The 13508-nt window shown below is 50.9% G+C and overlaps 1 protein-coding gene across 2 annotated transcripts in view; it reads right to left on the reverse strand.

Moving 5' to 3' along the window:
* Window positions 1-2192: 2192 nt before the first annotated feature.
* Dscaml1 (DS cell adhesion molecule like 1) overlaps window positions 2193-13508 on the reverse strand; it is a 324403-nt gene continuing 313087 nt past the window's right edge. For both annotated transcript variants that reach the window (XM_075966084.1, XM_075966085.1), the window contains 12 exons: window positions 12843-12960; window positions 12376-12539; window positions 12015-12113; window positions 11216-11404; window positions 10328-10615; window positions 8730-8885; window positions 6259-6289; window positions 5955-6073; window positions 5560-5712; window positions 4412-4606; window positions 3596-3907; window positions 2193-3218 (listed from right to left, as the gene is read on the reverse strand). In XM_075966084.1, coding sequence (XP_075822199.1) covers window positions 2743-3218; window positions 3596-3907; window positions 4412-4606; window positions 5560-5712; window positions 5955-6073; window positions 6259-6289; window positions 8730-8885; window positions 10328-10615; window positions 11216-11404; window positions 12015-12113; window positions 12376-12539; window positions 12843-12960 — 2300 coding nt within the window. In that variant the 3' untranslated portion in view covers window positions 2193-2742. The remainder of the gene's footprint in view (window positions 3219-3595; window positions 3908-4411; window positions 4607-5559; window positions 5713-5954; window positions 6074-6258; window positions 6290-8729; window positions 8886-10327; window positions 10616-11215; window positions 11405-12014; window positions 12114-12375; window positions 12540-12842; window positions 12961-13508) is intronic.

Raw genomic sequence — 13508 nt, forward strand, 5'->3', positions numbered from 1 at the left:
GTGTAGTCACGGGTGATCTTAAACTTCTGGCTCCACCTCCTGAGTACCGGGATTACGAGCATGCACCATCATAGCTGGTTTATGTGGTGCTGCAGACTGAACCTGGGCTTCCACATATGCTAGATATGCATGCTACTGACTGAGTTACACTCTGGCCTGGCCTGTCTGAATTTCCAGACCTTGTGTGTGTTAGTAAGGGGCCGGCTCAGTTGCACAGGCTTTAACTGGCTCCTGTTTGGCTTCCCATTGCCCCTCTCATCCTTTCTCAACCTGTACAGCCCTCCTCGGGCCCTGGGCCTCCTCCAGCAGCCTCCCAGGCTGATCCGTACCCTGCCAAGACTGACTGTGTCTCTCCACAGAGAAGCGTGCAGTGCTCCCCACCCTATCCAGCCTGCATCAAGGCTCATCTGACCGGACAGCTCAGTAGCCACTGCTTACCTGCTTCAGGCCAGTTTGCCCACAGGCTGGATTCTTCTAATGGCAGCATCGTCACTGCAGAGCTGAACTTGGACTATAAATAGTGGAACACTGGGTAGTGTGACTCAGTGGCCAAGAGTCACTCTTAAGAGCTAGAGTCTGTTTAGCCTCATTGTGGTCTCTTCCTGATCTTCTAAACTTGGAAGAGTTTCCTAAGCCCTGAGGGCCTAGCTTTCTTGTCTGTCAGATGGAAATCCTGACGTGTCTCCTAAATCAGCAATGAGATTAGGAGACAATGTGATTCATGCGTTCTACTTAGCTCCTGCCTCCCACACTGCAGGGCTCCACAATACATTCTCGTGACCAAGTCCCCTTCGCAGTCCCTTGGAGGGTGGCTCTGTTTCCTGACTACTATGGGCTCTGAGGAGTTAGTTTTTCTTGAGTGTGTTATGCCTGGAGCTAGGTCTGATTTGTATTTGTTTCCCAGTGTTCAGAAAGCAGAGGTGTGTGTGTGTGTGTGTGTGTGCTCGTGCGTGCATGCACACTCACTAAGTTAATTCTAGGCAGAGCTTCTAGGTTTGATGATTGTGTCTGCAGTTCCAGACATGACCTGCAGATGGTGCACATAGTCACGGGAGGTGTCAGGCTCTGAGCTGGCACCAGGGCCTTGGTTTTCACCATATTGTTAGCCAGTTCTCCCGGTCCTGTTTGGGTGGAGGGGCTGAGCTGGGCACTTTTCTATGAATTCAGCCTTTACTCCTTCCCTTACCTGTTGATATGGTTGTTCATATCAATCCCTGGACATCCCACATAAACTAGGTAGGGTTTCTCTGGGCCGGGGCTGTTTGGTGTGACCTGCCTGCATGCCGCACTATCCTCCTTCTCTCTCTGTGCCACCTGTTGACCCCTTATCAGTCCTGTTATCTCCAGAAACAGCAGCTCTCAGACCCACCTTCCTTCCAGATCTGCAGCCCTGTGTACCCGGGGCTGGTCACAGGGCTGATCACAGGGCAGGAGCACTCTGCAACTGGCTTCTAGCTCAAGACCTTTCCCTTCCTCTGCTGCTCCAAACCTTTGTGGCCATGGGCAGAGGCCACGGGCAGCCTCCTAGGATGGACCCTGTCACCAGAAATGCTGTTACTGTATTCCTAAATCCTCCGTGTGACACTTGCCTTTCTCTCTGGTGTCTGAGTTGCTGACTCCTTCCAAACCTGGTGTTGCTCTTCTGTTCTGAGCCTATGGATATGCTGTTTCCTCTGAGTCCCTTTTCCCCTCTGACCTCCAGCGATCTCTTTCCTCCCTGTGACCATCCCTTGCCCTATGTCAGCCCAGAGCTTTGAGTTCTGCCTGGGTCCCCAAATAGTATATATATTCACTTGTCCATTTTGTGTAGCTGTTCACGGGTGGTTCATGAACCTACACTTTCCTAGCTCCTCCGGCTCTTCTGGAAGAGAATCCAGGGAACTCCCATCACCTGCTCTAGGTTTCCCAGAAAACATTCCTTGATTGCCTCATTGAAGGGGCTCCATGCCCATTCCGTCTGTAGACAAGGAAACTGGCTCAGAGGGGTTTACGCACTTGCTCAAAGTCACGGAGCTGGTCGCCTCTTAGAACCCAGCATGGATCTGAGAACAAAAGGCACTCTCAATGGATGCACCCTGGCTAACTGTGAGCCTTTAGAAAAGCTTCCAGCACAGGGTCAAAGCCCAGACCTGGGACAGAGGCCTCTCTGCCTGCCCCACTGGCCTTTGCCAGATGGGAAAAAAGCCACCACGTAGAAACATAACCTTTATTGCACACGGCGCTGGGTTTTTTTTCATAGAAAAAGGTATTAACACATAAGCATCTGCAAATTGAAGCAACTCCTGGTTTTCTCGGAACAGTAAAATCGCATGCAGTGTCTCTGAGTTGGGATTTCGGTCTGTGTCAAAATCACCTAGTTGGGAGGGGGTGAGTAGGAGGGCAAAAAAAAAAATCATTGTCTTTGTGCCTCTGACTCAAAAGAAGGTGAGAGAAATATATAGATATATAGATTGTTGCTGTGTCCCATTCTGCCTATATATGTATATATCTCTCCACACGTATTTCATGGGGTGGAGGATTTGACTTGTTTTGTGCCCTGGCTTCACGGAGAAGAAGAAAATAGTTTCATTTGTACAAAAGAGTCCTATGTACAAGTGTTCATGACTTGGGGGTTTCTTTTTCACGTCTTTTTTTTTTCATCTGTGAGTTTAATATAAATAATTCAGGAAACAGCCACGTTGGTGTGTGAGGCTGGAGGTGCAGAGATCCCAGTGTGGAGCCCTTCTCCTGATGCCAGCACTCCTACACCAGGGTGTAGGATTTGGAGTAGGCTCCAGTCCCCTGTTTCTGAGATCGCCCTACCCCTGGGGTGCTCATTTCAAGTAGCGAGTCCCTGGAACCCCCCATTTTGGTGTGTGGGCCTCCGGCCCTTGGAGGTTCAGTGCTGGGGGCTGGAGGGGCGGCACTAGGGGCAGGAGGAGGCTCACTGGGGGTAGGACCAGGTGCTGGGGGTGCCGTGCCAGCTGGGGGTGCCGGCATAGCCAGAGTCCTCTGAGGTAAGGTGGCCGTAGAGGTGGCAGCAGGGGCCCCTGGATGGGGGAGGCCCAAGGGCTTGCTGGCAGGGTCCAGAGTGAGGTGCCGGGCCTGGGTGTGGTAGGCTCGAGGCAGATTCCTCATGGAGGCCTCTCGGGGTGGGACCACAGGGCAGGGCTCCCGCCCGTCTGCCTTTCGGAAGAAGGCCTCTGACTTGGTGTACAGCGGCAGGTTGCAGTAGTCACCTGGAATGGCAGAGAATATGAGGGTCACAAGCCTGGGGACACACTCATTCGATCCCTGCCTACCCTCACCACATTAAGAGGATTACTCTGTAACAAGCCCCTCTCATATGTCAGTCATGTGTGTGTATGTGACTTTTCTTTTTCAGTGCAAAGGAGATAGTGTCATTTGAATTACACAGATAGGAAGTTAAGATCAGAGAGGTTAAGGGACTTGTTTAAAACCACACAGATATGAAGAAGTTGAACATGGTTCTGAGCTGTCCTCAAGCCTGTGCTCTTGTATTATTGCTGGGAAACCAGGGTTGGCTGGTGGGATAAGATCTAGAAAGGGCTGTGTGGCTGGGGACCAGAACAGGAGATGTGGGCTCAGCACTCACTCTTGTTGGCTCGGTGAGGGATAGGCACAGCCACATTCTTGCCCCGGTCAGCATCCTGCGGCTTGGGTGGAGAGGCGGTGAAGCGGCAGATGCCAGGTTCTGAGGGTGTGCTCATGGATGTCATACTGTCGGCGTTCTCGTTGGTGCCTGTGGTCATCTGGTCAGAGGAGCTGTCTGAGATGAAGCATTCCGTGATTTCAAACTTGGCGTGTTGCAGCTGTTCCTCCAGCTTGGCGTGCTCGTAGGCCCGGGCCAGCTCCTCGTAGGTGGAGGAGGCGCTCTCAGTGGACACCATGCTGTTCCGTCCTTTGTCTGGAGACACGGAAGGGGCGGAGTTGAGAGAAGAGGAGTACGGGAATGCTACCGTCCCTGATTCAAGCAGCCATTTGAAAGTCTGGCCATGAGGACGCTGCCCCCCCCCCCCCCAGGGAGGCAGGGGTGGGAGTGGCAGTGGTGGTATAAGCGAGGTCATTGGTTAATGAGGAACAGAACATTTTTCAGTCTTAAAGAAGAGAAAAAGCAACCAATCCCTGTAATAGCAGCTCTTTCTTTAACAAATGTTCCATGTCCCATTGCTTTTTCCTAATATTTTTTTCGGGGAGATCAAAATAAAGCCATTGACCAAGCAAAGTCAAGTGCTCCCCGGCCTCCCTCCTCAGCCCTCGGTACACAGGGAGTCGGTGGATAGCTAGGAAGGCAAGTGGCGTGGATGTTAGACAGCAGGCTGGTTATAAGGAACTGGGAAAAAAGAAAGTGGGCAATGACTGAGGGGACCTGGAGGAGGATGGATGTGATGCAGGTGGGTCCCTAACACACCTGTGTCTTGGGACAGACTGGCACTGTAGCTGTCACTCTCGGTGACAGTCACGCCGTGCTGGGAACCCACAGTGCGCCAGTCAGAGGTGAGGGTTCGGGCAGGGGTGGAGGCCTGGCACTTGGTCAAGGTCCACTGGCTTGAGTACCGGTTCCGGGTGCTGTGGGCTGATTTCACGTTCTTCCTGGACACTGGGTCTACACAGAGGGAGGCAAGACATAGCAACCTCCAACTGAGGGCACTTAGGCACAGGCAGCTGGCACTTAGTACAAAGAACAGTGGGAAGAAAAGGTAGTGGCAGAAGCAGCCACAGAGGCTCCCCCAGAAGTGCTGGCCATGCTGGCCTGAACACATGTAGGAGTAGTGGGTGGCGCCGTGATCCCCACCCCTCCCCAGCATTTCCTTTCACATGGGAAAGAATGGGATGCTCTGTTCTGTGGCCTGCTAGTTGTCATCCCCTAGGTCCTTGATGTAGCCCTTCCTTGTATCTGGAGTCACTATTTGTGACAGAAAGTCCTGGGACAGCATGAAGACCCAACCTTTGCCTCGGATTTCTAGGTAAGGATACTGAGAGCCAGAGAGATAAGATTAGCAATGCCCAAGGTCATTTATAGCAGGATGTCTGCAGTCTCTTAACTCCAGAGCCTTGTCTGCTCTTCCAATCCATTCCATTGTATGTGTTTGTTTTCTCTCTCTAAAAATATATGTGTATGTATGTGTTCATGTGTGTACATGTGTGTGCACGTGTGTGTGTGTGTGTGTAAGCCAGACATCCATGTCTGTTGTCATCCACCTGCCTGGTCTTTTGAGCTAGGGTCCCTTGCTGAAACTGGAGCTTACAAATTTGGCTAGGCTGGCTGGGCACTGAGCTCTATGGATGTGCCTGCTTCTGCATCCCAAGAGCTGGTGTTACAGATGTGTATCTCTGTCCCTGGCTTTTTATATTGAAAATGGGCTTTTGCAGAGGCACTTTACTGACTGAGTTGGCTCCCTAAGCCTCTCTCTCTCTCTCTCTCTCTCTCTCTCTCTCTCTCTCTCTCTCTCTCTCTCTCTCTTTCTATTTTTTTTAAATCAAAACTCTACCCCATGCTGAGTGATCCCCATCCCCCACCCCAACTCCCATAGGACTGCCACTGCGATTAATGCATACTGGTTCCTGGCCGGATGTCTGACATGTCGATGAGGGGTCCTGTGCTCTGGATGAGGGCTGGGTGGTGCAGAGAGACACCAGTACAGAAGCTCTGTGGATTGACCGCTTGGCTGAACTCAGCGTCGGTTACGGGGATGGTGGCCTTGTCATCTCCTAAAGGGAGAAAGAAATCACCTGAAGTCCTCCTTCACTTTTTCTTTGTCTTTATCCAGTGCTGAATACGAGATCCAGAGAGGCCAGCAGCTCTCTCCATTGGCCCTTGAGAAGAGCTGCAGTGAATTCCGGGGCTGCTGAGTGGGCGGGGCTGCAGCTAGAACCCTGGCATGCCATGGGGCTTGCATTGACCTCTGTGCGCTGTGGCTTTGGGGGAAGCACACCTAGAGCAGGTCACTCACCCAGCTGCTTGATGCCCTCCTTGTCCTCAATGAGTAGCTGGACCCTGGGGATGTCAATGTGGAGCCGTGGACCCTGGGGTGGCCCTTTCACAGGGGTGTCAAAGCTTCGATTATTCTTGCTGTGGAGGAAGGAAAGGAAGTGGGTGACTCAGGAGCCATAGAAGGTTGGGGCAAGGGTCTTTTCAGAGCAAAGGGACATTAGACACCTCTTTGGGTGGTTCCAATAATAAGGGAATTGAGGAATCAGGATGGGGGGGGGGTCAGGGAGAGGGGAACAAAGAGAAAACAGCTAAATGACACTGACCTTATCAGCATTTCTGCCAAACTCTTTGCATCTGCAAAACAGAAGAGAGAGGTAGCTGGGTGAGAATGGAGTTCAAGCAGGAGGACGGAAAGAACCATGTGATGAAGAGGGACAGTGTCTAAAATGGCAGTGGTCTACGGAGTGGAAGGAGCAAGGTAAAGACCCACAAGACAGCAATGATAAGATTTCATTGTTCCCAGTTTGGTGTTGGCTTAGGTCGGGCTCTCCTTTCTTAGCCCCCGCCACAGATCCTCCCCGGCCCCCATCTAATAGAGAGCTCTTCCTATGTCTAGACTGAACAAGTTATCTCTCCATAGAGAATGGGACTTTGAATCTCACTGGAACTCTTAGGTGATGATCCTGGAGGAGAGGGAAATCAAAGGGTCTATCTAATGTATCAGAGCACAGAAGAAGCTAAAAACGATCGGTCAAAGTGGAGATAGTGGTACACCTGCATCCAAACATCCATCTACCTAACTGTCCACCCAACCATTCACCCAGCCATGAAGCAAAGGATAACCAGCCTACAGTTTACAACCCTAGTGAAGCTAGAATCCTCCTCCAGAAACAGATGGAAGCTGATGCAGAGATCCACAACTAATCACTGGGCAGAGCTCCTGGACCACAAATGAAGTGAGGGAGGAGGGACAATATGAACAAAGGGGTCAAGGCCATGATGGGGAAACCCACAGAATCAGCTGACCGGAGCTAGTGGTAGATCACTGACTCCAGACTGACAACTGGGGAACCTGCCTAGGACTGAACTAGGCCTCCTGAGTACAGGTGACAATGGTGTGGCTTGGGCAGTGTGTGGGGACACTGGCAGTGGGACCAAGATCTAACTCTAATGCATGAACTGACTTTGTGGAGCCCATTCTCCATGGAGAGAGACCTCGCTTAGCCTAGGCACGGAGGGGGTGAGGGCCTTGATCCTGCCTCAATGAGGTGATGGGACAGACTTAGCTGACTTCCCAGGGGAGGCCTTACCCTCTCCGAGGAGCAGATTAGGGGTGGGATGAGGAAAGGGAGGAATGGGAGGAGAGTAGGGAGGGGGGAACTGGGATTGGAAAACAAATAAATAAAATTTAAAAAGAAAGCAAAAAAGGAAAAAATATCCATCCATCATCCATCCACTGATTCAACTATCAGTACAGCCAACTATTTTTTTTTGTTTTTTGAGACACATATAAATTCTGAATTGTTCTCAAACTTGAACTCCCTTTGAAGCTGAGGATAATCTTAAATTTCTGATTCTCCTGCCCTAGCCTCTCAAGTGCTAGGTTTTACTGGTGTATACTATCATGCCTAGCTTCTGCAGTGCTGAGGATCAAACCCCAGCGCACATGCATGCGAGGTAAGCATTCTTCCCACTGATCTATAGTCCCAGGATCCTCATCTAATTATTTAACCATCTACCCAAACAGCACTCCACCTATTGACTCATCTACGCAACAATGCATTCAATATTCAAACATCTTTCCATTTATACATCCAGCTAGCCACACCACTATGCAACCACCCACCCAACCATTTATATAATTATCCCACCATCCAGCTATTCTTTTATCCAACTATATGGATGGGTATACCATGCATCAAATTGTTACCTGTTATCTATCAAAATACCCATCCTCTCATCCACCAAACCAATCAACCATTTATGTATTCAAACCATCATTAAACCATTTATCTATTCATTCTTGTATTTAGAAATCTTTATATCAACCATATATTCATTCATTTAACTATCTAAGGACTCATTCACACAGCTATTCATTGAATGATCCATTCTTCCCTCCCCTCTGGTCCCGAATGCCATGCAGAGGTTAGTAATTCCCTCTTCTGTGTTACTGTTGTCTCCTGGCTTCTCCCATTAAACAGAGAACTCTATAAGAATATGACTTGCCACTTCTTCACCTTACATCTCTATCCTTCAATAGTATCTGCTCTGCATGAGACTCAAATATTTTTCTAGGGAGTGAGCAAGCATATGAAGTAGCTAGTAGGTGCTAGATACTGTACTAGGTCCTGGGACAATCAAGAAACACCAGATTCATTTATGCCAGACTATGGTATTGGAAGGGGATAATATCCAAAATATTTCACATTTGGCACAACATGTAAACTTCCTGGCCAGGAATTGAACAGAGTTTTAGAGAGATGTGTTTGCTAATGACATGGAACTATTTGCATATGTTAATAACCATATGTTAATAACCAATATGGCTTTACCAGTGTGGACCTGTATAAACGTCAGCCCTAGTTGGTGCAGGCACAAAATGCTGGGGCTATAAAAGGAGAAAGCTATGAACGATTAAGGAGACTTAAGAAGGTTTGAGTGGCAGGTCTTCCTCTGAGGGCACACACGCTCTGGTCTCCTGCCCAGGTTCTTCTGTGGTCCACTGAAGGGTGGTCAGTATGACTGGGAGTCACCACCTCTCTCCCTGGAAGCTGATAGAAAAGCCCCTCACCTCGGAGCCTCTTCAGCCGTTTCTCCTTCCTCTTCTTCCGTACAACAAAGAGCAGGGCCACCCCTAGGGTGGCCAGGATGACAGGGCAGCCAATGGTGAACAGCTTCTTCACATCATCCCCTTCACCTTGAGCAGACTTGATGGGCGGGATGGTGCCTGAGTGGGGGAGAGAAAAGATCAGGGGGTGCTGTGAGCTGACAGAGTCCCATGTGTGGGGAAGCCTGTTGTCCTTGGTCTCTGACCCCCCGCCCACCTCCCAGTCCAGAGCTGTAACCCTCCCCTCTGCTTCCCTGAATCAGAATTCAGGACAATGTCCCATCAGGACAGCCAGGAGCAGTTACATAGCTTTTATGTTTTATTAATGACTTTCTGGTTCTGTTCTAGAAGTTTCCTGATCCTCTCTCAGGATTATTTTTTCTGCATGGCGAGGTTTAATGTATAATCCTAGGGTATGGGGGGTGGGAGTTGGGGGTGGGAGGTAGGAAGTGCTGATGGGATTACATCCCACATTCATTGGGTATTGGGGGAAAAAACAAGGAGATCAGTCAGGAGAAGTCATGGAGTAGGGATAGATTCTGCTGAAGATCCTTCTCCTGATGAAGAGTAACGCCTTCATCTCCCCACCATCTCACTCTGTCTCTGTTACTCCCACCATAAGCAGCATTTGTGTCCCTGGGTGCCTGCAGGGAGGGCGATGACAGACTCTATCCAAATAACCCTCTGCAAAACCCCAATCCTTGATCCTTGCCTGTTTTCCAAGCTGGCTTAAGAGTCATCTTCTACTAGAAGACTTTCTTATTGGGGCCTATCTCCTGAAGACTGCTGTTGTTCTGTTCTCCTAGTATGTAGGTAGACTTAACTTAGCTTGTGACAATTGGCACCTAAGAGTTTAACTTTCTTTTTTGCCAGTGTGTGTGTGTAAAGCATCCTCATGAAACAGACATCAGTTAGGTGCTCACCTATGCTCTTGTACATATTTCCCAGACTTCCTTGCAGCTAGCTTAGGGTCATATGATTATTTGGAACAACAGAGGGTGTAAAAGAAGTGATGATTTTTTCCCTAACTAGAGCAAAGACCTGGGTTTGGTCCCCAGAACACATGAGCACATGCATGTCCCTTGAAGGCAGTTAAGAATTAATGTGCCTTTTTTCTTGGGGAAAGGGCCATGTTCAAGGTGGTGTAGCTAACAGGTGGTAGCTAATCAGCTCTCTCAGGACTTTTTTAGAACAAGAGACTCTTCACTGGGTGGAGGAGCCACCAGCCTTTTGGTATTTGCTACTGCAGAACAGGCTGACTATCTTGACCAGTACACTCTGCTAGCAGAGTCCTCAGAATGCAGGGCCACAGTTCCATCTTGGCTTACCTCTCCCACTCCACCTCCCTGAAGCAATGGACAGCAAGAACTGCATCTTTAAAGACTCCTCTGCCTCTCAGGCCTGGCCACCAGTAGATCTACCCATTACCCTCCTGCTACCAATCTGCTGGTCTCTCTGTCTTGCTCCGTAGCCCTCTACCCTGGGTTTACTCCTGTCCGTTTCTTATTTGTTCATCTCTTTAGGTACCTTGGAGCTGTCCCATCCCATCCTTTCCGACTCACTGCCATCGTAGTCCAGGGTGGCAAACTGGGCGGTCTCGTTGCCACAGCCAGCGCTGTTGCAAGCCCTCATGCGGAGCTCGTACCACGTGGCCTCTCGAAGCTCTGTCAGAAACACCTCTGTGGAGCTATTGGCCTGGACGCCCTGCCAGGCCCAGGTCCCCTTGGGCCGGTACTCCAGGACAATGGTCGTAATGGGGCAGCCCCCATTGTTCCAGCCCTGCAGGTTAAGCCGAGCGTGTGTGGAGTTGATGTGGGTGAAGAGGTGTTGGTCTTTGCTAAAGGAGGGTTCTGGGGGACCGGAAGGGGAGAGATAGGTTAGGGGGAGCTAGAAAAAAGAGATTCTTCATTTATCTGAGATGGCTTTTCTTGGGGCAGCTGAGGTTGTAGCAGAGTACCCCAGGAGTGGGGAAATGAGAGGGGAAAAGGCCCTAGAGTGGGGGTCCCAGCATTGAAGGTGAGAGGTGGGAGGAAGGAAGAGTGCCAACCCTGGGACCCTCCTGGTAAGGAAGTAGAATCTCTTAATCAAGGTCTTAGGTAGCCCAGGCTGGCCTCTAACTCTCTCTATAGACAAAGATGACCATGATTTTCTGATTCTCCTGCTTCTACCTCCACGAGCCAGGATTACAGTTTATGTGGAGCTGGGGACTGAACTGGGTGCTGTGCCTGCCAGTTACCACCCCCACCGGTCCAGACCAGTTTCTCCTGGTGATGAGAGTATACCGAGATGCTGGTGATGGGAACAAGGCTGAGTCTCCTCCCTCTAGTCCCCTATGCTCTTGGCTCCTCTTCCCTGTGATAGCCATTCTCTGCCCACTGCTGTGGGCTCACCATCCCACCCGCCTCCCTCCTGAGCCCTGTTCCTCATCGCCACCCCCGGCCCAGCCTCACCCCGCCCGTGAGTCTTGGCCTCGATGATCTCGCTGATGCGCCCAGAGCCCACACTGTTCTTGGCTGCCAGCTTCACCTTGTACCACGTGCCGCACTTAAGGCTGTCCAGCTTGAAGGAGCGCTCGCTGGAGCTGATGAACACATCCTTCCACTCCTCACTGTTATCCACTGAGTACTGCAGCACGAAGCCTGCAGGAGGGGTATGCTCAAGTGGGCAAAGCAGAGAAGGGCCGGCTGGGCAGCAGAAACCCAGCCTGGACTCCAACAGAGGGCATAGGGGAGGGCATATGCAAATGAGATGCAGAGCTGGAGGCCTCCCTGTCTAGTGCTGGGTGAGTTTGGGTCCTTCCATAGCTCTGGCATTAGGGTTAGAGAGCTGGCAGGCCTAAGACACTGACCTACGAGGGGCAGGGAGTGTGACCAGCAGTGTCCCCATTTGGGAAGAGCCTTCCTGAAATACGCTCTTAGCCCCACCTCAGACGATGGAACCCTGAGCTGCATCCTTACAAGATCTCTGCTGAGTCACAAACACTCTTATTTGAGAGGCACTGACGTCATGTTTGTCTGCTTTGAAAGACTGAAAAACCTAGGCCTGGAGAGGAAAACACTTTCAATGTGCTCCGATCCCAGATGGAGGGGGTGGGAGTACTTTCCATGTGCACCCGAGTACCTCCTGTTCTGAATCACCCTCCTGATCTTCCCTCAGGATTACGAGACCAAGTATTAGAAATAGGTGAAGCTCTTCTCTTGCCCTGGGACTCCAGAATTTCCTCTCCTCCCTATCCAGACCCCTCCTTACCTCTGATAGAGCTGCCTCCATTGTCCCCTGGAATCCAGGTCAGAGTGATGGAAGAGGCAGAGGTTTTGGAGACAGTGAGGCGGGGCTGGTCTGGGGGAACTGTGAGAAAAAAGCCACCAGCGGTCAGTGGGAAAAGGCAAATCCCGTGGCAACGATGGAGGTACTGAGGGCCATGACAGGAAGGACTGGCCCTTCCATATCCCTTCCGGTTACTCCTCCTTCCTCTCCTTTTCCCACCTTGGTTCCAGCAAGGTCTGCCTCCCAACACCCAGGGTTGGCTTTCTTGGTCATCCAGTCTCTTTAACAGGATGGAATTCCTGTCTCTGCTGCCACTTGAACCACCTGCCTTGCGGAGTCTCACCTTGCACCAGCAGGTTGACGATGATGGTATCAAAGCCACCAGTGTTGGTGGCCGTGCAGGTGTAATAACCCGAGTCCTCAGCCTTCACAGCACGAAGCAGCAGCGTGCCATTTGTGTGGATGAGCCGGTGTCCATCCAAGGACATGGGGATCGCTGAGTCTTCACTGCCAGACGAGGAGGGGGCATGGGTTATGACACATACTCCCTAGGGCTGGGGCCCTCCCCGCAGTGTGGGGCACATAGAAGAGGGGCAGGAGGAGGTTTCAGAGGATCTGGGGTTCCTGGGCCTTTGTTCAGGACTTCCCAAGAATTTCCAGTGATTCCCAAGGAAGTTTATGGACTGGGGGAGGGGCAAACTCATCTGAAGAGTGTCACATGCCCTGTAGAACTGCCACAGGGCAGAGGGATGACCAAGCAGCTTTCCATTGCACAGGAGCCGTGCCACCCCTCCAGGGCCTGTCACATACCTGTCCTTGGTCCACTTCACAGCTGGGGCTGGGTCTCCCACAGAATTGCAAGGCAGCCGGACATCTTTCATCCAGGGTGTTGTTACAGTGCCTCCGAATGAGATGATCTTTGCTGGGGCTAGAGCAAGGAGAATGTGAGGATCACCCTGCTTTTTAACCTTTCTCGTTTCCCTAGCACCTTTCACAGGGCTCCCCACAATAACAATGCAAGTCAGGGGAGACTGTGTGATAAACTGGTGGAGATGGTCCTGTGACTAAATGGGGCCCCTGTGTTAGGGCTCAGGAGAAGAACAGACAGGATCTGGGGTCTGCCGGTTTTGGGGGAGATGGTGTGTGACAAGACCTCCCAGGATTCCAGGCCATTTAAGTGTGATGGTGTTCTAGCAGGGACAAGGCAAGTTGGATAGGAGAGGCTGTGTGTACATATGTTTACACGTATGTACGTATGTACTTATGTGAGTTTATATAAGAGTGCTGGAGGTGCAGTAGTGTTCAACTGTTCCACCTCATGAAATGCTTGTGTGCGTATTGGAGTGTGTTGTATTTAATGCCCACAGGGGCAGGGGCAGACTTCTGCCAAGAGCTCAGGTCCTAGGACCTTGTCCTGGGAAGATGGCAGACTCTAAGCTCCTTCCCTTCCAAAGAAGGTAAAACCTGGAGACATGG

The sequence above is a fragment of the Microtus pennsylvanicus genome, chromosome 3, assembly GCF_037038515.1.
Source record: "Microtus pennsylvanicus isolate mMicPen1 chromosome 3, mMicPen1.hap1, whole genome shotgun sequence".
Classification (NCBI taxonomy): domain Eukaryota; kingdom Metazoa; phylum Chordata; class Mammalia; order Rodentia; family Cricetidae; genus Microtus; species Microtus pennsylvanicus.